The 23941-nt window shown below is 40.0% G+C and overlaps 1 protein-coding gene and 1 long non-coding RNA gene across 2 annotated transcripts in view; one reads left to right on the forward strand and one right to left on the reverse strand.

Annotated features, from left to right (window-relative positions):
- Positions 1-23941, forward strand: part of LOC308384327 (A disintegrin and metalloproteinase with thrombospondin motifs 20) — a 78893-nt gene that overhangs the window by 49872 nt on the left and 5080 nt on the right. The window contains exons 23-33 of the mRNA XM_080862827.1: positions 348-467; positions 1787-1894; positions 3306-3470; positions 4982-5251; positions 6367-6528; positions 6736-6912; positions 17232-17399; positions 21700-21873; positions 22706-22876; positions 23424-23624; positions 23796-23925. Coding sequence (XP_080718953.1) covers positions 348-467; positions 1787-1894; positions 3306-3470; positions 4982-5251; positions 6367-6528; positions 6736-6912; positions 17232-17399; positions 21700-21873; positions 22706-22876; positions 23424-23624; positions 23796-23925 — 1846 coding nt within the window. The remainder of the gene's footprint in view (positions 1-347; positions 468-1786; positions 1895-3305; positions 3471-4981; positions 5252-6366; positions 6529-6735; positions 6913-17231; positions 17400-21699; positions 21874-22705; positions 22877-23423; positions 23625-23795; positions 23926-23941) is intronic.
- LOC308384337 lies at positions 9315-15841 on the reverse strand. The gene is made up of 4 exons (XR_013969310.1): positions 15556-15841; positions 14641-14694; positions 13620-13675; positions 9315-13304 (listed from the first exon to the last, which is right to left on the reverse strand). It is a non-coding gene; the product is annotated as an uncharacterized lncRNA (long non-coding RNA).

Raw genomic sequence — 23941 nt, forward strand, 5'->3', positions numbered from 1 at the left:
TTTGTATTAAGTCAGATAGTAGTATTTACAGAGCTGGAATATATTGACTCATTACTGCCTGGGTAATTATAATTTGCAGATCAAATAAATCTATCTTGTGGCATTTTCTGTGCTCTCGTGTGGTACCTAAACATGATGGGAGAGCCTTGTATGTGAATTAAGAACTGGGTAAAGGGTCGAGTTGAGGCTCCGGGTGTGTATGTGAATGGATGTCTGTGTGTACGTGTCAGGGCCTCTGCTGAGCAGGACCTTGACTGAGGCCCTGTCTAAGATATCAACCTTCAACCTCCAACTTCAGCAGAGTTGGCATAGGTGCGCATGTGTGTAACTTGTTTTTTTTCTTTTAGTGTTCAGTGACCTGTGACCATGGCTACCAGATGAGAGCTGTAAGGTGTGTGTCGGGGGATTACGGCGACACAGTAGATGACAGAGAGTGCAATGCTGCAGCGATGCCCAGAGACAGTCAGGTAATAAGAAACCTAAGATCGTGCATCGAGTCAAGAGTCAACCATACAGAGTCTTAATTAATAGGTTTTAAGTGGATTTTACCGTAATTTCACCATAATGCGAAATATTTCACAAACAGTTAAGTTTTTTATGGGACTACTCCCTGAAAATATATTGTAATGTGACCTTCAAATATATGAATCCAAAATGCATCCCCCCGCCCGCCCGCCCACACACACACACACAACGCTCATTACTACTGTAAATCCGGCAAGTGGCACGCACAATTTAGATTACTGATGAGTTTATGTTCCTAAGTCACTTTAAAACAGCATTAAGTAATTTCTGATTACTTCAGAGGAAGTGGAAAAAGCACTAAAAGCATCTGTATTTTATCACCTTTAAAACACTTCTTCTATCTGAACAACCACCAGAAATGAAGCAGTGCCAGCAACACTCTTGTCAGAGCTACAAATGAATGTTAATATATCAGCATTAAGTCCAACATTAACCTTCCTGTTTTGGCTTTACCAGCTCCCAATGGGGAGACTAGCACTTTAAATTGCTAAACGCTTTATTATGTTCCCCATCTACTTGCCAGCTGATTGTGGTTTGGTGCTGGTCAGGTAACACAAGTGTAAAGTGGGTTTATCAGAGCCTTTTGAGTGAAAACAGCTGCCTGCTGTGGCTGGAAAGAAGGTTGGCAAGAGTGATGGAACTGATCTAAACACTGCAGCTGTGGGTCAACAGTGAGCTAAAAGTTGTGGTAAGGCTCGATATGGCAGATTATTTTTTAAGATATAGACATGGACAAGTGCCGCTTTAAATCTTACTGGATTTAGCTTGAAAACTAATCTAATGGTGTTTTGTTTGGCTTCCAAACAAGCTGAGGTCATAAATTCTGCTCAAAGGTACCCTCCCTTTACTCAGATTTTAGATGCATATAAAGAAACTAGAATTTAGGTAGAGCCTTTTAGTGTCAATCTTGGAACATGCATAGTTCTGCAGAATGAAGGGGAAACATACAGGTAACACTGACTTAAAAAATCTTTTTGATGTCCATTGACAATGATGGACACTCAAGGCATTTGACTGATCTTAAAGTTTATAGATAAGTGATCGTTTCTAGGTGTTTGATTTCAGGTTGTCTTCAACAGTACTACGTTTTAGGGTTCTAGGGCTTAGAAAGGTGCAATGATATATTTTTGGGGTATATTAATAACCATATTTTGCCCCAATTTGTTTAATTTACCCTATTCCTTTAAGACAACTTAAGATCCTTGCATATTTGCTTATTAGCTCATCACAGGGCAGTTTGTTACAATGTTTGTCATTGAAGGACTGTGAGATGCCATCATGCTCACGAGCCTCTCCAGCACAAAGCACTCCTCGTCCAGACAACTCTGCGCAGTTCCTGACTCAGTGGAGATATGGCTCTTGGACTGCGGTAAGGAAATAACTTGAGGTTGGTGGATCTGTTAGAGCATAATCTTTGTACTGTTTTGTTCATCACTGTGTGTGTAGATCGAGTGAAAGTAGGACTGTAGGCCTCTGACAAAGAATGAAAAATAAGAATATTGATGGAGCAATTTGTGTGCGGTTTGTGCGTGTGTGTCTCAACCACACTCAAGTCATGTTATGTGTTTACGAATATTAGGTTGACATATTCAACATCACTGTATATCCCAACATTACTCTAGAAAGTACATACTGCACATAACTACAATCCTCTGTTTTACCCCCTGCTGTAACTACACACTCACACAGACATACAATATGCAGACACGTGCAGGCTCCAGTGTCTTGGCAAAGAGGTCCCTCCGCCTTTCTAATACTTTGCATTGTTATTCGGAGCAAATGGAAACCAGATTTCATCTAAACACGAGTCTTCGGTTTCTGAGATTGAACCCCATCTGTCAATCTGAAAAACCGGTGTGAGCTCACATGTCAGAGGCCAGCGCCAGTACGGTCTTTCAGACACACATGCTCCACATGCACATATATACATGCATGCATTCCCCAAGGAGCAGCATTGCCATCCTCAGTGTGACATTGATATGAAAGCGATATTAATGTTTCTGTTTGAGCTAGAGCTGCTTGATTGCATTAGATATTCATCTCTTCAGAAATGTTTCCATGGTGTCGCGCTGAGATGGCAGGAGTAAACCTTCAGAGCATAATTATGAGCGCTGAGGGAGTTATGTTAGGATACCAGTGACAATGAATTCATTTGTAAGGTGAAGAAGTCACAGTATATACGTTTAAAAAACATAATGAAGTTGCTCCTTTCCTGCATAAAAAAGCCAGGTTATTACTGTAATGAAATTAGGCACCAATACTTTGAACATGGCCAAAAGATCCAGATCAGTGACTTGAATTAGATGAGGTAAAGTTGAACCCTTTATCATAAGCATCATGTCATACAGCACTCCTGGATGTATTTTATATTGTAATTCTCATCTCTTGGGAACCATTAGAATTTTCTCTCTAGCCCAAAATGGTCGAGGGGTTACAGTAAAGTGAAGCACACAAATCTAGAGCTGATTTTTCTGCCTGTGTTCAGACAGCAGTACCTTTTGAATGCTTCGTGCTACCAAATATCACAATAAAGCTTGCCCTTCCTTCTTTACAAAACCATTTCACTAGCTGGGCCCACGTCCTCATTTTAGGTTTGACAGCGTTTTAGTAGGTAAAAGTGAATGCTTTGGCATAAATTGAGCTGCGGTTTGGGGAAGGCCTCAAAGGGGACTGTCGATGGCTCCCGGGCCTGGCAGATCCCCATGTACTAAATAGAAGCAAAGAAGTTAAAGAATGGAGAACACGTGAGAGAGCTCTGCTTGTATGTGCATGTCCTCCAGTGCTCCGTGTCCTGTGGCAAGGGAAAGCGGGCTCGTTATGTCAGCTGCCGAGATGTCCACGGAGGAGTGGCAGACGAATCCTACTGCGCCCACCTGCCCCGCCCCGCTGAGTTTGCCACCTGCTTCAGCCCCTGTGGGCAATGGCACGCCGGAGAATGGTCACCTGTAAGTAAAACATCCAGCTGTGTCGAATAGAAACAGATGTTTCCAACAATTTTCAAATCGTGTTGAAACACAATGAGCTGTAAACACTGTTCGTGACGTCACTAAACCAGCATTTGCATGGAGTCAGTGATGAGCTGTAGTTTTTGCATGAATTTGCTTGAGTGAAAAACAAATTCCTTATACTATTTGAACCCAAGTGAGATTTCTTTGATTTACAGTTTATGGTGGGACCAACCTGCCAACTCTATATTGTCTGTTGATTTCTCACTCATCATGTTTTTCCTCTTTGCTCTCTACGTACCACAGCTGGTCGAGGCAGACGGCTGCCTTCTCTGTGCATAGTTTTGTGGGAGGACTTTTCTTGTTAAAAGGGAGTTTCCCATTGTCCCCCCCCCTAATTAGATTACATTTTAATGTCACATAATGTTGATTTCTACTCTTGTTGTATTCATGTTTTTAGTCTCATGGGGGCTTCCCATCAAAAGAACTCACCACGAAATACTGCAAATCTGTTCATGGGAACATCAGTGAAAATAACATTGCTCAAATGTAATTCAGAAAATGGAAAACATCCAACAAAAATGTCATGAGAGAGATAAATTTAAAAAAAAAATCTTGAAATTGATCAAAAGCAAAATTTAAAAAAAGGGTAAGCAGTCATTCACTATCCAGACTTTAGGAGTATATAGAAAATGTTTGGTTACTAGTGTAACCACGGTTCTCTGCTAAGCAATATTCCACAGTGCTCGTGGAAGTGCAGGCATCCCAGAGATTCCTCTGTGTGGTTGATACCCAGGTGATGCCTGAGGGGATGGGTCAACTCACAAGCAGCTGGGCAAGGGCAAGACGCCACCAATGGTTACCTGACAATATTCAGTGGTAGCAGTAATCACTAATGCTCAGCTAGCAATAGCTAAACAAACATAAAACTCAAGCTACTTGATGTGTTACAGTTATGCAACAACCACTACTAGAAGAATATCTCTTGATGTAAATATGTACATCAAATATAACTTAGTAGTTAATCCTTAAACTAGAAATACCCACATTGATGGTCTAACCTTGATGGTTGCATCAGCATAAGATGGATCATTTTGGCTCAGGACCGCTGAGGAGTTCTAGTGATCTTTGTAGGGAAGAAAGCAGGTATGCTTGGTTTGGGGCTGGGGGCTATTATAAAGGGGGTTCTGGGAACCTGTGTGATTGGTGATTGGTCTGTCTTGGTCAGACTAGTAGTGGTGGTGGTAGTGGAGCTTCCGCAATTGGTCACACAAGACGGCGCTTCTCATGGTGCAACACGTAGCGAGGTTTGAAACATTGATTCTTACTTAAGGTATCCAAAAGCCCACATTTTTCTGTCTTATAAAAACATAATATAGTTCTCAGAGCTTTGCAGAACATGCAGTAGATTTTCTTTTTTCCAAGCATTTTTTTCTCATTAAAAATCACAGCTCTTCTATTTCACCTTTGTTTTTAAAACTCTTTGGCTCTCTTCCCACACCTTCCCACAGTGTTCAGTGACTTGTGGTGTAGGAAGAGCCACCAGACAAGTGGTTTGCTCCAACTACCCCCAGCCAGTGGACCAGTCTTTCTGTGACCCGGATGAGAGGCCCGTGACAGAACAGGAGTGTACTGCTGCACCCTGTCCTTCTGTTTACCACCGCCAACGCATTAATGACCAGCCCTACGAATATCCTCAGGATCCAGGACGTCACCCAGGGCACAGCAGCTGGAATGTGCCTTCAGCAGACAACCAATGGAGGACCGGACCTTGGGGCGCAGTATGTTCAGCATGAGATAGTTGAAGAAATAGCAGGGTTCAAATATATTTTGTCAAGGTTCCTTTTAATGCACTTGGAGGGTTATTAATGTCTTTTTTTTTACATACAGCAAAAGTAAGCTTTCATATTAATGTAGAACCAGCAGTGTATATACAGGCCATGCCTATATAACATGTTGTTGAGAGACCTGTGTGTGTGTGTGTGTGTGTGTGTGTGTGTGTGTGTGTGTGTGTGTGTGTGTGTGTGTGTGTGTGTGTGTGTGTGTGTGTGTAAACACATTCTTGCGAACACATCTAGTAGGAGTGAGGTAGCAGATGTTTTCATTTCCCAGGGCAGAAGGCCATACATGGTAAAGGACTTTATGGACAGCTTAAAAGGAATACTGAAGGCTGCAGTGTATACATAGCAAATGTTATATTTCATGTCAGTGTCAGTGACTGGTATTTAGCAATACCAAAAAAACAATATGGTATCAAAAGTGTTGTTTTTGATGGTCCTATTAACAGATTCAAAAGGTAGTGCCTTGATTCCTTGGCTGAAATTAGTTCAGCATTAACAAATCCAAATAGTTTGAGGCAGTTGAGGCTCTTAATATACTTGGCTTTGAATCGCGTTGGCCCAAATTCAGATAGAATGCCATGTTTCATTTCTTCTTTTAATCCTTTTAACCTTGTTTGGTAGTTTTACGTCTGCATAGTGTTTGCATGTGTGGAGGAAGGTCAGTGTAGGTGTGGTTGTCCCTGTTGGTAGTAGTGTTATTGTTAATGTTATATAAAAAGAGCTTTTTACATGCATTTGGCATGAAATTGCTCATGTGTTTCCAACCAGTTATCAGTGTGAAACCAAATGTAGTGTTACATATGGGTCACTTTTACTCAGATTGTCCCTAGTGGCATTATGTATGTACTCTTACACTTCATAAATAATGGGTGCGGTGGAGACTGAAAGTTCTTCTTTAGACTCATGTAAACATGATACTGCTGCAAATAGATTCTATAAAGAGATTTTACATTTGTTTTATGTTAGATGTCAATTCAAGAGCTTGGTAGTCCAATCATTTTGAATTAATCATAATCATTGTCTGAATATAATTGCATATTTTGTGTGCTCTCCAGTGTTCCAGCACCTGCGCAGGAGGCTTCCAGAGGCGGGTGGTTGTTTGTCAGGATGCTGATGGACGCAGCAACAACTACTGTGACGAGAGGGTTAAACCTGCTGAGTCCAAGAACTGTGATTCTGGGCCCTGTCCTCTGTGGAACTACGGTGTTTGGGGAGAGGTGAGACCATATTTATAGTTAGAAGTGCAGTTCGCTCATCTCTTTTGTTTTCCATCGACCATTTATGCGATCCCCATTTTTGTTTGTGTATTTTTTATCACACAAACAGGGACTTGGTCTAAAAATCTGGTAGTCATGTCTCTGTAAGTCAAAGCAAACTGATCTGGAATCCGAAAAACAGAACATTTTGTTTGCTGTTCCCCTCAGTGCACCCAAACTTGTGGTGGAGGGAGGAGAACTCGCCTGGTGGTATGTCAAAGGCCCAATGGACAGAGGCTCAATGACTACAATTGTGACATCCTAGACAAGCCACCTGACATGGAGCAGTGCAACATGCAGTCCTGCCCAGGCTCTGCCTCCTGGCACCGTGACCCATGGAAGCCGGTATGATAGTACTAACTAATTTAACTTCAGTGGTTATTCTTCCTCAAGAAAGGTGTGTGCTGCATTTACTTCAGATCTGCGTTCTTAGTGTGTTTTCAGCCTGAAACTATCAAAGGTTCTGAAGCAAGAGCTGGGTTATCTCGCACCACTGTTGCCTACCCAGCTCGAGCCCACCCAGATGGGCCCTGCAGTGGCATGGGGCTGATTACAAGTTAAAAAAAAGAGGAAAAACATACCCAAAACAATGCTGCTCCACTTAGGGAATCATTAAAAACACATGGATCCCATTTATGAGCCAAGGCTCCAAATTAAAACATATAAATCAGGACAGTGCTGTCTAACAATGCCATATATTTCTAACTCCAGAAAATATTTATTTTATACATGAGGCGTGAAGTAAATGATTTATGTTGTTATTGCTGTCTTCACCCTGTGCCCAAAGTACACAAGTGTATATTTGTGTATAAGAGTTAATATTATGACCTTTATTGAACAGCAACAACAACGACTTTCAGTGCATTTTGTAGATGTTTTTTTGTACAGTATGATGTTATTTTGCAAGGAGCTGGTTATATTTAATATTTCGCTGGTGCTCTTGGTCAAACTTCTCTTGTCTCTCAATGAATAATGACATTTTGTACAGAGGAAAATATTTTCCATCATTTGTTTTGACTTACATTTTAATGCATCTCTGTTGGGTTAAACTGAAAATATATGCAGTAACGTTTAAGGGAAAAGAGAGAATTTCACAAAAGACGTAAAAAGTCGTTTTGAAATTATATTTAAAACCTAAAAAAAAAATGCAAAGTTTTTCAACAAGAGGCATTATAGTAAAGGTTGTTTAATATATGATGTAATGTATGTCACACGGGAGAATTCCATACTTTCCAACAGCTTTCAAAGACGTGTCCCAGTTCTCACTGTGTATACTTCATCTTCCAGTTAGAAGGGGATACGTCATCATAATAAGGTGCTAATAACTTAATTTTAAATATTGATGACTTAGCGGTATTGTGAAGATTGAATTTTTATCATATTTCCAGGCTTAGAAATAATTTATTTATTCTGTTTCTGGTTGATAGCATCAGTTCAGCTTAGTCAGTGTGCAGTAAATCAAAACCATTGAGAAGTTCATTATTATTGTTGATCAAAGAAAGCACGCAGATACCTCCTTTGTGTAAAATTACAGTCGATTGTTGTTTCTCTTTCATCCTTTGGCCAGTTTTATTTCTGAAGGATTTCGTTCAAATGAATCATATTTATTTGTTTACAGTGTATTATTAATTGTTGCAGCTTTAATATTTTGTTGCAGTTTAGACTTGTGTAATGCTTCACTTGAATTATTTGACATTTTTCACACGTCCGCCAAATAATTCTGCATTTGGAGGGTTATTAATGTCTTTTTTTTTTACGTACAAAAAAAGTAAGCGAAGTATGCAAAGACCAAATTCTGCTTTGGTCTTTGCATTCACTCTGCTACACTGAGAGGCAACATGTTCAAAGAGCCACATCATTTCCAAATTCGGCTGTCAGGTGAAAAGTATGTTCTATATTAGCATGAAGACTAAATATTATTTCAGAAATATGTTTGCTGCTCTTATTGTTCTAATCTTTAAAGAGCAACTAAACACCCGAACCTTGAAGCCATTTTTTCTTTAACATTTCATCTTTCGTTAGTAATGTTGAAGTGAAGGCGTGTTTGTGTCATTACAGGTGCAACTAGGCACACATTCAACCTTAATATGGATGAAAGACTTGAAATGTTTAACTCAGTAAAAGACAGCTCTTCAGTCAAGTATTAGTAACGTAAACTGTGAACACTTTGTAACTTATCCAGGTAAACACAGAGCATTTGCCATATACAGTCTGAGTATGTGTTGGACTTACACACCGTGCAGGGATTGAATCTATATTTGCAGAGTCAGGCTTCCACTAATGCTTAATTACCAGTTATACACTGTGACATGTGTAAATCCTCCGAGTTACATTTGGATTAAGCCAAAAAATTATCATGACAAATATTTCAGGTGAAGTGTTGCAGCTTGGTCTCTGTTTATGTTGGTATCCTTCCCAGTGGAGGAGGATCGCAGTCTGCCTCTTTTTGTGGGTTCTTTTATTTTTTTGCTTCTCTCCCTGCGTATTTGTGTGACGACTTTCCACTACAACCGAGACTCCTCACCCATGGCAGTTTCACTCCCAGTCGTTTTATTAAAGTCTGTGGTGCAAAGTTGCACAAACCCAAAGGGCCAACTCTGCTTTATTTTGCATATTTTGGTACGTTGCTGTGCTTGTTGCTATTTATTTCATTCACATGCGAAATATATAAATATGTTAAATTAGCTGTTTCCAACTGTAAAGAACATTAAAGAAACATAACTGTGAAATTTGTGTTGTTTCTCACTGTAATGTTTTATTGACAAACAAACAACAACAAAAAAATAACACTGGACTTTAGTGAATGTCATAAAGCCAAAATGTTGCACGAGGAACAGCAAGACAGAAAAAAACACGTTGCTTTGCAAGGGGTAAGGTAAATAACAACTGACTTTAAAAAGAGTTTGTTTTCATGTGCACTGACTTTTTATATACAGTACATTTATATGCTCTACATACTGTGTACATGCAATACACATACAGTTTATGTACAAAGTTAACGTACAGCACCCCATAGAAAAGATGTGATCTGTGGGCCATTAGGGGTATTTTGGTATTTGACCCTCAATTTGACTTTACTGTTTTGTTTTTCAGTAATACTTTAAATAATTTAATCTTTGGGGGGAAAACTTAAACTCTGATTCTATAGTATCTATAGTGTTTCACATACCATGGCACATTGCAGTGTAATAACACTCCAGGCCCTTTTCCTTTTATGTGTTTTAACATTTTCTTCTCTAATCTCTTTGGAGAAAAACATGCAGAGTCCAAATTAAACCTTAGCGCTGGGTGGCACATCTGTTTACCATTGTATTAATAGTGCTCTCTGTAATGCATTTGGCTGGAGACAGTGTAATATTATCTTTTTTCTTTTTTTAAACCGCAACAATAATTGGTATTAATTTTTTCTGGCAAGTCTTGTTTAGTTTTTGGAGAAAGGAGTAGAAATTCTAAAAAAAAAAACCAAACACTGTTTGCAAAATGCAGGCAATTATAATCTTTGAAGTACTGTCAAACTATATTTAAATTAGTATTTCAACAAAGGCTTCAAATAACCCACAATATGCCAGAATTACTTATTTACTTCTTTCTTTAAAAGTAAACGATTATTTTAACTATTGACCTACAAAGCACCAATGTACACAACACAATAATCATTGAGTCTTTTTCTATTCAAAATTACAATTACCTATTCATCTTCTGTAATGCATAAACTCTCATATAATTTAGGAATTCACAATGATTTGAGAGGCTCAAAACGCACTTATTGTTCATACAAACAAACCTTTTTTGTTCAGGTGAAATAGGAGACGCTTAGAGGCCAGATAGAGATCAAGCAGCATGGTGGGCAGGTGGGGGGCAGGCAGTTGTTTTAATTAACATTTCCAATATTGCTCATGGCTTTGGATTTATCTTACCTTATGTAAAAGCATCTTACCTTTGTAGTATATACCAAATCTTCTTTTTTTTTATAATTTTGAACCATCAGCAGTAGTGTATATGTTAGTTGTTATATGTTACATAAATCAAATATATTCAAACGTATCCCGCCTTTTTTTCTGTCAAAACATTTCATAAGAGACTGTATTATTAAAATCCTTGTAATCTTGCAGAGACACCCTTAAATGCCATCCATTCTAATCAAGCCCTCTCAATATATTTAAACCAGACAACAATCCTGGAAATAAACCTGAGTACATACTACCATCTTGGAAATATTCATAAATGAGCTCTGCCTCTCTCGCTCTCTGCCTCTCGATTTATAAAATGTTTACACCCTTAAACTGACTTTTCAAAACTCACCTTTTCAGATTGAGACTTAATCTTAGACACTAATCTTGCTTGTTGTGCCCTTGATTTCATTTTTGTTTTCCTTTTTGGCACCTTCTACATATTAAAAAACATATCTTGATAAATTCAACTGTTTACTTGCTTCTTCACTGACTGATTGACTGACTTAAGTGTCTTTCCATCAATCTGTTGTAAGTAACCAGAAAGGTCTGACTGATCAGTTACTGTTAAAGTCATATTCATTTTCCCAATACACGCCATCAGAGAGTATTTTAAAAAGAGAAAAAGACACAAAACAATTACCACATTTATTGCACAGGTTCCGGATTATAGGCACACAGTTCAACATAAACTTTTAGGAACATAAATATCATTAGCTAATGGTAATTACCTTAAAAGCAATCTTGATGTCAGCTGGGTGTAAGGACCAGTGATACGGCTGTGTTGCACCACTTATGTGATTTATGCCTGTTTGTTGTTAACAAAAACATACCACTTCCCGTCGAGTGTGGGTTTCCCATGGAGGGGGGATCACAGTAAAGCGTCTGCACGCTAATCATGCTGCTTCAAATGAAATCCACATGTAGAGCTTTGACATACTTGACTCCAGTTTGAGGGCAACAGGGGGGGAAACATCAAACCTGTCACTTTGGGGGCAGTTGTTTGTGACATCATCAGCCTTGTGATTCCTTATGCTGCCCGTGTGCTAGTTGAGTTTAGGTTATTAGAGCAGCGGCTTCCTGGTGCTTCTCACTAGAACAATCATTGCTGTGTGTGCTAAATTGGTAAAAGACTTTAACATAAAGGATCAATCCCTGGGGCTTACACATTTTGGCAAACCGCTAAGATTTAGGTGGCACTGATGCCGTGAGATGATATCAGAAGCTATCTTTGCAGGTTGCTGCACAAGTATCGTCATGATCTAGTTTAGTTTAATGATAGTTAGGAGAAGTCTATTAATGCCGTTCCTGCTCCTGCTGAAGCACAGTGAGTGTGTGAAAGCTACTGAAAGAAAATAAAGTGCCCATTTAGTGAGCGTAGCTGTTGTGGGTGATCCAGCTTGGGAGCTGATGCAGTGAGATGAACAGAGAGGAGACAGGGATTGAAGGTCTCTGGAAGCATTTGATTTGGTCTTCTCCGGGCTGGCTGAATGGCAGAGAACATGATCGTGTTTTCACACAGGTACAAAACATCTGCTTTTTCGCATTCCTTTAAGTGAAGCACTGTGAAGTGTTTTTAAACCCACAGGAGTTACTTCATAGACTCCACTTACATGAAAAGTCCTCTCACATGAGGCTACCACCACAGACTTAATGGGGCCTGTTCATGTTTGGGCATGTCGATGCTATCAAGTGATGAAGTGAAATGGACTGTTTCCCCTCTTGTGGGTGCGATAATGATTGACACTGTCTTCTAGGTCAGTTTCAGTAACAGAGCAAATAGCGCTTTGTTTCAACTTTTAGCTAAAATAAAAACCTTAATATATCACCACCTGGTAGTTCTGTTTCTTTTTGAAGTTATAAAGGATGTTAATTCCACCTCACCACATGACCCCTGCATGATGCATTTGGATTGACGGAGGAACTCTGAGACCTGACTATTATCTGTTCTCCGTCATTGTTGTTATTTACTTTCTGTCTTGATTCCTATTGTATTTTTCCTCTGGTGGAAAAATTTTCCTTTGCTAAGAATTGATACCGTCCTTGGACTTGGACTAAAATGAGGTACAGTGTTGGAGAGCTACAAAACAAAAAGAAAATGATGGTGAAAGAGAGGAAAACAATTTATAAGGTAAACAAGGCAATCTCCACACAAAGGCTAAAAACAAAACTGAATACCACTTTGAAAATATGCATTAAGTGTAAGATTCCTTTGCATCAGTTCCTTGTACATTTCTTTTTCCTAGAAAAAATTGAAAGGTTCAGATCTTTCTCTTCTCTGAGCTTTTCCATACGTTGCTGTTTGTAAAAAGAAAAGCAGCTGCGTAACATTTAGCAGGAAGAGGAAGTTTGACTTGGCTGCCCCGTGTCACAGGTCACTACTTTATGACTAACTGATCTGCTGTTTGTGTTTTTCCAAGTTGTGCCATCAAGAATTTGCTTTATTCTTATGTTTATATGACTACTCTTCATTTTTGGCTGTGTTCATTATAGCGCTCATTGCAGGATGTTTAACAAGCTCATTGAGAAATGTCTCGGTGGAATCTTTAGAGTTGGAAAAATTGACTGGATAGTCCATTTTTTTCCTTATGTCACTTGTTATATTCTTTCTGAGTGGTGTTGACTTGAAAAGCAAACTGTGTTGGAGACTGTTGTACATGCCGCTCAACCTGCTGTTTATTTAACACTTTATGGCAAGTTCATACTTACACGTTTAGGTCAGAATGTGCTTAGTTTTAGCCATTTGGAAGTTCAATGTGGATCTTGTGTTAAAACGTCTGTGAAAAACTGGATAGACAGAAATTATTTCCACATTATAAAGTCAACTACATCCATAAATGAATAATATGACAAAATCAACTTCCATCATTTCAAATTCATCACTTGTTAGGTCAATATATTGAACTGCATCCTGATCTTCATATACTGTATGTGCATTGTCATTGTTCTTATTTCAAAGCATCTTATAAACTTGGTTGGAGTTGGATATTCAGTATAAATCAATGAAACTAGGATGAAGAAGTCTGATTGGGTGTTTTAGCCTGTTGGATAGAAAAGATCTATGACTCTTGACATTCCTTTGCCCCATGACGCCACTCTTACCAGCTATTCCCATGCTGACAACATGTGTTGTTTTGGCTTCTGTCTCTGAAACCTCCCTGCAAAACAAGACCATGGACAGAAAAGCCTGAATGTTCTGTGACACCACGTCTTCCTCTTCTCCTTATCTGAACTTGATGTGTTCAGCTGCATGCCAAGAACATAGTTACTCAAGACATGTCGCTATGTCAACTATGTCAGCGTTTGGTTAGTTCCCACCTATTAAACTCCTACCAGATTAAGACTCTGCTGGGTTAGCATGGTTAATGAGGACAAGTCAACTTTGCTCAACTGAGTGATATTTTATCACTCAGCCTTGACAACATGTGCTTGAGAGTATGATTCCACACGCTGTTCTTCCTCCAGGTCAGCACTGAGCTCCTTTGAAGACTGTATGCAACTACAGTTTGCCATATGCTTGGTATTACCATCCCCTTGCATTGCGAGCATGCTGCAATGTGATTGGAATGCAACCATGGTCCTCACATTTTAAGATGTGTACTCAGTTAGAACCACTTACTGTAGTCAATATACAACACCATAATTGTCCCTGTCCCTCTCTTAGGATTTATATCTACAAAGCTATTTTAAACGCGAAAGATATACTTTTTTGTCCTATGATCCAGTTTGTTTTAATTAAAAAAAAAAGCTACTATGATGATATATTACACTAAGAAAAAAGATGAAATTCTGGGATAAACCAGCATGCAGATGGATTTAGGAGGAGGTACATAATATTTTTCAGTTCCAACATAAAACAAACCTGAATTCTGCTTTTATTGCCAAACAAAACCTCTTCATCCCATAATTATAGTTCAAGCAGCAGTAAATGTTTGCTGCTTAAGGCCATGATGACAAACTAGTCTGTCTGAACGAGGTGGTTACTTGGTTTTGTGGACTATTCTTTCCTCTCCACAAGGTACTGCAAGGTCATATCCATTTATTAGCAGTGTGACACATTTTTAAACTACAGTCAAGGTTCCCTGGGGCGTTTTAACAATTTCCATGTGTTCTGTTGGCTTACCTGTTTAGATTAAAGCAGTGGGTTGGGTCATCTCGAGGTTTCTGCCTGCCAGTCCTAGACAAAGGCATTGATGCACAAAAAGGTATCTGATATCAGTTTGATTATCCAGTTGGAGCATCCATATGAGATCATAGTGTTCACTTAATCAAAATCAGAGGTCTGTATTTTGTAGTTTTGTAGCATGCAAAAAAGGAGAAAAATGGCATGAATTAGCTGGGTTTGGTTTAGCACTCAATTATGCGATTTGTGGTAGAACTGTGAATCTTGATCAACTCAAAAAGGCTGCTTTAGAGCCACTAAGCAAAATAATGAAAAGCTGCCTCTTTGTTACATGTGGCTGTAAATATTAATTATGTCTTCCTCTGGAGAAGTTTTGTTCTGCATGGGGAAAAAAAAAGAAAACTTGTTTGACAAAAGCTGTTTTATTTGGCTGATTTCCAGCTGCCAAATCTAAAGCTGTTGAGTCGTTCCATTTTAGAGTAATCCACATCGTGCCTAAATGAACCTCACTGGATTACAGTGGGCTTAGCCCGCCAAATCATCTGAAATTAATTGCTGGGACAACGTGGGAGGGCAAATCTGTCTCAAGAGGGTTTAATTTCCCTCCCGTGTGACCTGTTGATTTATACGTTTCTCCCAAGGAACTGTGAACCTGTATTCAAAACTGCTACACCTTAGCACACCTGAATAGTACTAGAAGTTCAACACAACTAATAAAACATACAGTACATACGTGGAGGTTCAGATGAAGCAATTTTTCATTAGTAAAATACACTAAAAACTAACATAAGTATGTGTGTTGATCAATTTTCCACCAAGAAAATAAAAAAACAGACATATTTTAAGTTTGACACTGTACAAATGCAGGACATAAAAGACAAGCAGCAGGCTGATTGATAGGGAAAATGGTCTTACCTGAGTGGGTGCTGGTGAGTGAAGCAACCCAGCTGTAGATCGCTGAATCAGAGGTCCCTGAGTCCTTGCCCTCCTCTTGCTCTCAGAGGTGAAACTGTCTTCTGGTCCCACGCGCTGTGCCAGCTCTCTGTGCTCTGTGTTATCGGCCATGATTAAGTAATGGCTGACAGATGAGGCTGGCAGGGTTGCGGGAGGAGCGCGATGCCATATAATGTCTTTTCTTCCACTGTTAAAACGCAGATACAGTTCAGCTGGGGGAGCGTAGCTCGTATGGCTGTGATTTCCTTTTTTTCCCTACCCCTTTTTTTTTTGCCTTTCTCTTTCTTCCTGCTTCTTTTACAAGAATGAGGAGGGGCCAGCCCCACTCCTCATCTCCCCCCCCTCCAACTTGTTTGCCTCTCTCTGCTCTTGTCTGAGGTAAAGGAGAGTCCTGTTTTGCTTTTTGAGTGAGCGTGCAGCAGGTATGTGAATCTGCCGTGCTTGGGGACTAGTCACTCAGGCTCTGGCCCTTGGCTTTGATGTCATCTGTCAGCTGAGCGGGCCCTGTGTTTAAAATGCCTTGATAATTACAATGTGTATGATGCGTGTGTGTGCAGTGTCAACCGCTACCCGCACCATACTTACCAAGAAAAGGCAGGATGAGGTGGCTTTGTTGAAAGGCTTTGAATGGAGCATATGATTATTAGATTGTTTAAACAGGAAACCATTCCTCTACCTCCCAGAATGTGAAGAAAAACACAAACTCCACATCTGCAAAGCCCATAGGTCACCACCTCTGAGTTATGCAATAATCTGAGATCATAATTAGAGGACAGTAGAATATAATGTTCATTATCTGGACTGGAAAAAATGCTCAGGCAAAATCTCATCTGGTGTGTTCGATTCTAGCATCTCATTTATTCAGAGTGGCCTTGTATACAGGCACTCACTCAGCAAGCAGAAATAGGCACCTTAATTGCTGTCTGTAACATCTCAGGCAAAGGCCGTTTCAGATCTTTTTATTGGTGTGTCTGGTTTTTATTCTTCATGCCTTTTTTTGTGTCCTCTTGCCTCATTGTCTAGATTTCCTGAAGTGTATCTAAGTTCCTTATTGGTGCCAGATGAATGTCTTGCGTGTGCATCTACGGTGTGCTTTGCATTGCATCCCTTGTCCCCGCTTCCTGTGCCTCTGCTGCTCTAAAAGCAATCCCTGTGTTTACAGGTTCAGTTGTTTCACTGTATTCCATCAGCATGGCTGTTTAACATAAAGGTTTTTCGTCACTATTTTGGGTTTTTTATTTAAATTTGTTTTGGAGTGTGTGTTCAGTCGGCCTTTAGGTGTTGGGTCAAAGGGGTGTTCTTCTGTTGAGGCCTTAAGTTCTGCATTAAATGCGATTGTTTATGCATATTGATCTGAGGCTTTACAAGAGAGCCTATGAATGAGATTTCTGGTTAACAGAATGTGGTTGCCTTAAAAAAATCAATCTCTTCTGGTTTTCAGTGTGGTAACTTGTGCTTAACAACTTTATTTTCAGTTGACTTACTTTTCGAGGAACTTCTGTACAGAAATGTTTACATGGTGCAATCATAAGCGTGAGCGCTAATCGAGCTATGAGTTGGACTTTACTGTGTTTCACTAAACTTTGTGTTGTTCTCTATCCAACACCCATCCCCCTTCCCTGCAATTTCCTCCCCAGTGTTCAGTAAGCTGTGGCAGAGGGACCAAACAGCGGGATGTAGTCTGTGTATATCAGAACCAAACCAAAATAGAAGAGAAGCACTGCAGTCATCTGCCCCGGCCTCGGACACAGAAGGCCTGTCGGGCTCGAGTATGCCCCAGTTGGAAAGCTAACAGATGGAGGGAGGTATGTTTGTTCTTCTTGCTATCTTCTGGGGATTAGATAATAACCAAAAGTCTCAGAGAGGCCATGCTGTGAGTAACTGCAGCTGAGGCACAAACACAAACTCTTTCTAGAGATTGCAGATGTAGGACATGTACACACAGAGCACCTGTCCAATCACCGCTCAGTTTGCTCTTTTTGAAGATTTATGTGTCATTCCCAAAAGTGTAAACTAAACTCTAAAGGCCAAGACTGTTTATGTACAGTACTGTGCAAAATTCTAACAAGCTTCAGAGTCAATAATTGTGTGATGACCACCTTCATTCCTCAACACAGCCTGAACTCTCTTAGGCAGCTTTCTTGTAATTTGTTAAAGAAATCTTCAGGAATAGTTCTCAGGCTTCTTTAATGACATTCAAAGCTCTTTTTTGGATGTTGGCTGGATTTGGTTCCATTTTCTGTCAAGATTATCCCACACTGCTTGAATAATGTTGAGGTCCAGAATGTGGGGAGGCCAATCTATAACCGATAGCATTCCAAGTGTGCTTGTACTGCGCTGGCAATGTGATTGGGATCAGAATCATCAGAATCAGAATCAGAATACTTTATTGATCCCTGGGGGAAATTATTTTTTGTTACAGTGCTCCATTTTAAACCAACATTAAGACAAGACAGACAATACGCTAACTAAGAATAGTACAATATATACATATATATACATACATACATACATAAGTCACTTATAAATAAATATTTGGAAAAGAAACATGTGTAGTTGTAGCAGCAAACAGTGTGTTAAGTGGATGCGTTGTACAGGGAGATGGCCACAGGCAGGAATGATTTCCTGTGTCGTTCAGTGGTGCTTTTCGGTAATCTCAGTCTCTCACTGAACGAGCTCCTGTGACTGACCAACATGTCATGGAGTGGGTGGGAGGTGTTATCCAACATTGGATCATTGTGATACTGAGAAATGAAGCCAGTGCAGTACTACTGGATGCTTTGCACATGGCGTTGTTTTTATTTATGCCCGATATGTCATCTTTTGCCCTCCACTTGTCAACTTTCCTCAGTTTTCTTTAAGACACATTGGACAGCATACCAAGATATGTCAAAGTTTGAGTTAATAGCTCTAAAGATGCAATTTCAAATTGGTTCTTAGGTTAAGTTTCTGCTATGTGTAGACACAAAAGTGGTTCATCCCTTGAGTTAGGTGCCTTTTTATTCTTGATCTTTTCATAGGTCAGTGTTAAATGGTTCAATAAACAAAAAAAGAAATACTCTATAAATGGTCAGGTACAAGGACTGGACTAAAGTGCAAAAAGCGGTTAATGTCAATAGAAAACCTTTGAACGACATTCAGAGAGCCTGAAGAACTCTTGCTCAAGACCACTTTAAAAATGACAAGAAAGTCTGGCTTCTTGGAAGCAAAATGTAAAGAAATGAGGAGTGACACGAGACTTTTGTGCACTACTATAGCACACTTAGTGTAACATTTGTGTTTGTGGTTTCAAATATTCAGGGAACTTTTTAAAATCCTATCTTAGAGTACAGTTCTTCTATGAAAGCTTTTTGTCAGACCACACACTGACCATGTGAATGTGAATCTGTCAAAATGAAAAGTGATAAATGTGGCAGCTGATGCAGCCAAGTTTGTGGTGCATGCACATGCAAACAGGGTGGGAAGGGGATAAATATCTGAATTACAGGAGGTTTCTGTACTAATTGGTGACTTGGACACTGAATACTTTCATAGCAGTTCATGAAAAGCCTCTCATGCCTGCTTGGAAAGTATAAAATGTAAATGTAAAATCCCCAAAGGTCCTGCAAGGCTTACATTTGCTCCCCCTTCACAAGACTCCTGCCACTCCCCACTCTTTGAGCCTTTCCTCCTCCCCTCTCACTTTTTCTCTCGCTGGTGTCTGGAAGCAATCATCTTCCTCCACATACCACCAGCAACCATGAAATCCTCAACTAGAGCATAAAGACATGTTTTATATCTTAATGTCCGTGCATGTGACAACTTTGAAACCTCAGCACCCAGTGCCTGAGTTATTCCGAAGCTACCCAGCACTCTCAGTCACCTCTGACTGCGAATGTAATAGACAATATATTAGAGGAGCTGGGGGGGAGGAGGGGGTGCTTCCCATTGGGAATCAGTTTGGTTTTCAAGGACAAAATTCTCTCCACTTGCTATTCAAAATACCATGTTACACATGTTTATTGTAAAGTGAAGTTGAAAGGACGATTCAGTGTCTTATTGATTTGGTTATCTTATTTTGAGTTTGGATTTTAGTTGCATGTTTCTCACAAATTATTGAATTATTTTGTTTTAATAAAATGAAGGTGAATGATTTTGTTTATATGGTCAAATCTATGTTTGCTTTAAAAAATGATAAAGAACAAGTTTTGTTTAATTCCACTATACGAAGCTTGAAAGTACAGGAAAAAATGCCCTTTTAAATGAAATGAGCTGACCCTTTAAACTGCTTACTAAACACTGTGATTAAAGAGCGCACACTTTTTAAAGCTGGGTTATGCTGTATCACTTCTAGAATCACTTGAACAGCAGGTTCTATTTTCATGCTTGACGCAAGTTTTTTTTGCTGTTGTTTTTGCTTTTTAAAGGCATATTTTGATCTGAAGGTCAGATTTCCTGCAGTGCTTTTTGTTCTTTCTCCAAACTCAAAGAGTTGAACCTTCACATCTAAGGATAAACTCTGCAATGATAACAGAAGTTGCAGCAACTTCTGGGTCGTACACTGATTTTTATGAATGTGTAATGTGTGGCGGGCAAGCTGAGAAATCAGCGTGGTCAGCTGAAATCGTGGTAAATGGCCTGCATTTGTATAGCGCTTTTTCTAGTCCCTAAGGACCCCAAAGCGCTTTACACTACATTCAGTCATTCACCCATTCACACACACATTCACACACTGGCGATGGCAAGCTACATTGTAGCCACAGCTGCCGTGGGGCGCACTGACAGAAATCTTACAGAGCGCTACCTTAGTATGCAGGCATGCTTCTCAAAGAACATCAAAGAGATGTCTGAGATAGATCTTTGTGTGATCCCAGATATACAGCTCACAGAATAGGAACAAACCCATTTCTGGATTCATGAAGTGCATTGAACCGGAGCATCAAAGCAGCATATCTTAACTCGGCAGACCAAACAAACGTTATAAAAATATCGCCTGTGAAACTTAGGAGAGGAAAACCAACAGAATTATAAGATGGATTTTGCTGTCTCACTTACTCTGTTAACACATATTTTCTTAGCATATTTGTTAGAATGGTAGTATGCAATACGTAAGCATCTCAGAAAATAAGGGCAAATTCAATAAACCATTATCTTGTAACTGCCCCTTGTAGTGGCTGCTGCTGAGCAGACATTATATAGTCTTAGTTTAAATTGGTGAGTCCGTGATTTAGAGATTTATGAAGCATCATAAGCACATGGTCCTAAAATGCAACTCAGCTGTCAGTTCTTACTACTGACCCCCACTACTCCTAAATAGTGACTTGTTTTAAACCGTACTCATGCACAATTTTAAGTCTAAACTCCAGGGCAACATACCTCCAATGACAAAGTCAAGGTTAATAACAAAATATGTTGTACAGCATTTTTCTCATGTCAAGGAAATTGGATTTAATGTGTAAAATCAGTGTGTCTGTGTAGGCCCTCATCCAGGCCATGGTAGTCTTAAGAGTTTGAAAAATCAAGAAAAGGAGCACACACATGTAAAGAAATCTCTTAGAACATACGGTTGACCCAACTGGACTTTCATCAAATCAGAGAAATCTTTGAAATCTTTACCCTCCACTCACATCTTGCCTCAGATGACCTCAACAGATCGCGTGAGGGTGGGGCAAGGTCACACAGTGGATTCACCCATAACCCCCTGTGATGGTAATGACCCCTTTTATCAGACTTTGGCTCATCTGATGATACACAGGATCAATAGTGGGTCAGCGACCCTCAGCACCACCTCCGAAGTGGTCAGCTCCCACTAGAGGTTAAATGCTTGGAACTCTCCACCATTTGTTTTAAGAACCAAAGAAGCCTCTTGGATGAGAGGCGAAACATCTTTACGGACTTAAAGAAGTTCAGTCGCCTTCTTTTTTAAGCTTTTAAGACTGTGTCATCAGCTTAGTGCCCCTTTAAGGTCAGCTCTACAACAGAAATGAGTTTAAAAAGCCACAAAAACGAATACTTTGTATTTATAGCCTTATTGCTGCTGGAGAAAAATAAGCTTCCTTTAGAGTCATTTCCCACTTCTTGCCATGTTTTCGAAATGAGATGTGTGTTTTGTGTGTGTTTTACTAGTGTTCTGTCACCTGTGGGGTCGGAGTTCAGAACCGCGATGTCTACTGCAGGCTAAAAGGTACGGGACGAGTCCTCGAGGACCTGTGTGACGCTCGCGCGCGTCCTCCTACTGCGCGGCCGTGCCAAACTGCAGAGTGCACACACTACACTTGGGTCGCTGATGAATGGAAAGAAGTAAGTAACTTGTTTATTCTCTTTCTTCCTATCTGTGACGACGTATTTCCTTTGCTCACTCTCCAAGTGTGAAACAGATGTTCAGATGTTTAAGCATCTTATTAAAGCTTTTATTGGCTGCAATCTCCACTTTGTCGCTAACTCTCTCTCTCTGCACCATTAGATGGGCGTCCTGCATACACCCTTTATCTGTCGTGAGGGCTTTAGTGTTAACCATCGCAACTAAATATGATACAAATCAATGATATCCAAACTTGAGAGTACTGATGGCCATCGCCCCTTCTGTGCTACTGAACGGCACTGCTCTGTGTCACACTAGCAGACTGTTTTCTTCCTGGCTCATCTTTCTTTAATGCGATGTGCTTTGTCCTCAAAGCGAGGCATTAAAAAAAGGGACATCCTGTAGGGACATAGCACTGCTTGAATCTTTGCAGTGTTTAGATCTCTGTCTGTGCTGCCGCAAAAACTTTGAACCTTCTTTCTCTCACAGTTTGCCGCTGAAATCCTCTCTGTTCTTATGAAATATAAAGAAAGTGAAAAGAAAAACACACAAATTTTCAAATCCTGATCCATTTTATGACTTTTAAGCCATTACTGAAGGGAAATCTGTTTTAACTTTTATCTTTAACACTGACATTGTCAAGAGCACATGTTTGGCATTGTGTTACTGTTCCAGTTGTTACACAACACTCACTTTCCTCCATTTGTGTAAAGGTTTAATAGGGATGTGCATTTATTGTGCTAAAGGGATGTCCAGGAGTCTTAGAAGTTGATTTAGTTGCTGAAACCACAATCCATCTCACAACCCTGTGTGTGATTTTTTTTTTATCAGTGTAATGCAACATGCGGAGAAGGCGTGAGAAGCAGGAAAGTGGTGTGCATGGATCCAGGAATGACACCTGCTCAGGGTGATTACTGTGATCCATTAGCCCGACCTCCATTGCTCCAGCCCTGCAAAGAAGCTCCTTGTCACTACATGTGGATAACAGGAGACTGGTCAATGGTAAGAACATGAGAAATATAAGTAATAAGTTTCAGTATTGGTATCAAATAATTCATAATTTCTCTAAAATGGAAAGAAATAATTTAAGACTGAAGGAACTTTGTTTCATCTTTTTCTTTTTTCAAACAACTGTCTGAACCCAAAAGGTGTTAACTTAAAAATGAGATAAAAAGGAGAAACTGTGTCTATTTAGAGGTGTCTTCTTGTTTCTCACATACAAATATTCGAATAGTCATAGGGAGATCTGCTGTGTATGTACTAAAACAGCTGACAAGATGAAAATGTGGCATTTATTTCAAAATGTTCATTAAATAAAACACGAAAACGTTTGACATCTTCTGCTAATTTAATTGTCATCGTAATCAACTAATTGCTTCAAAACATCTGCATTTCAGTAGAATCAGGCTCATTCAAATGGAGAAGGCTTTAAAATGAGCAAGGTCATCAATTCTCATCAGCAGTACCAATGAGGCCCCGTTCTACTGCACAACAGCTTCTTCTAAAGCCAAAGCTTTTAACCCACTGTGTGTATTTTCGTGTGGCTTAGTGCTCTGCCAGCTGCGGTGTTGGCTACCAGCAGCGTATTGTCTCCTGCTCCCTGATGCCCACCTCTCCCGCTCAGGGTGTGTACACTCAGTCCTCCTTTGCCAGCACGAATTGTCCTGAGCCTCGCCCTCCTGGCAGCCGGCCGTGCCTCCTCACGGAATGCCCTCACATGTCCTACTGGAAAGTTGGCCCGTGGAGCAAGGTGAGTCAGAAAAGGCTTGTTAGACAGCAAGAAATCCTCCTCAGCTAATCACAGTTTTAACAATACATTTTGATGACTTGTGGATTTTAATAAATCTCATTTGTGGATTTGGACTGGAGCCTTTTTCACTTTTAGAGGGAATGAGTTTGTGTATGTGCGTGTTTTTACCAGTGCTCGCAGACCTGTGGAGCAGGAGTGATGGAGCGCAGAGTGGAGTGCGTGACCTCAAAAGGCCAAACGTCCAAACACTGTCGTCTGTCAGAGAGACCTGAGTCTCAGGCTGCATGTCAGGAAAGAGAATGTGAGTGGTAAAATGT

Source organism: Rhamphochromis sp. 'chilingali' (genome assembly GCF_963969265.1).
Source record: "Rhamphochromis sp. 'chilingali' genome assembly, chromosome: 2".
NCBI lineage: Eukaryota > Metazoa > Chordata > Actinopteri > Cichliformes > Cichlidae > Rhamphochromis > Rhamphochromis sp. 'chilingali'.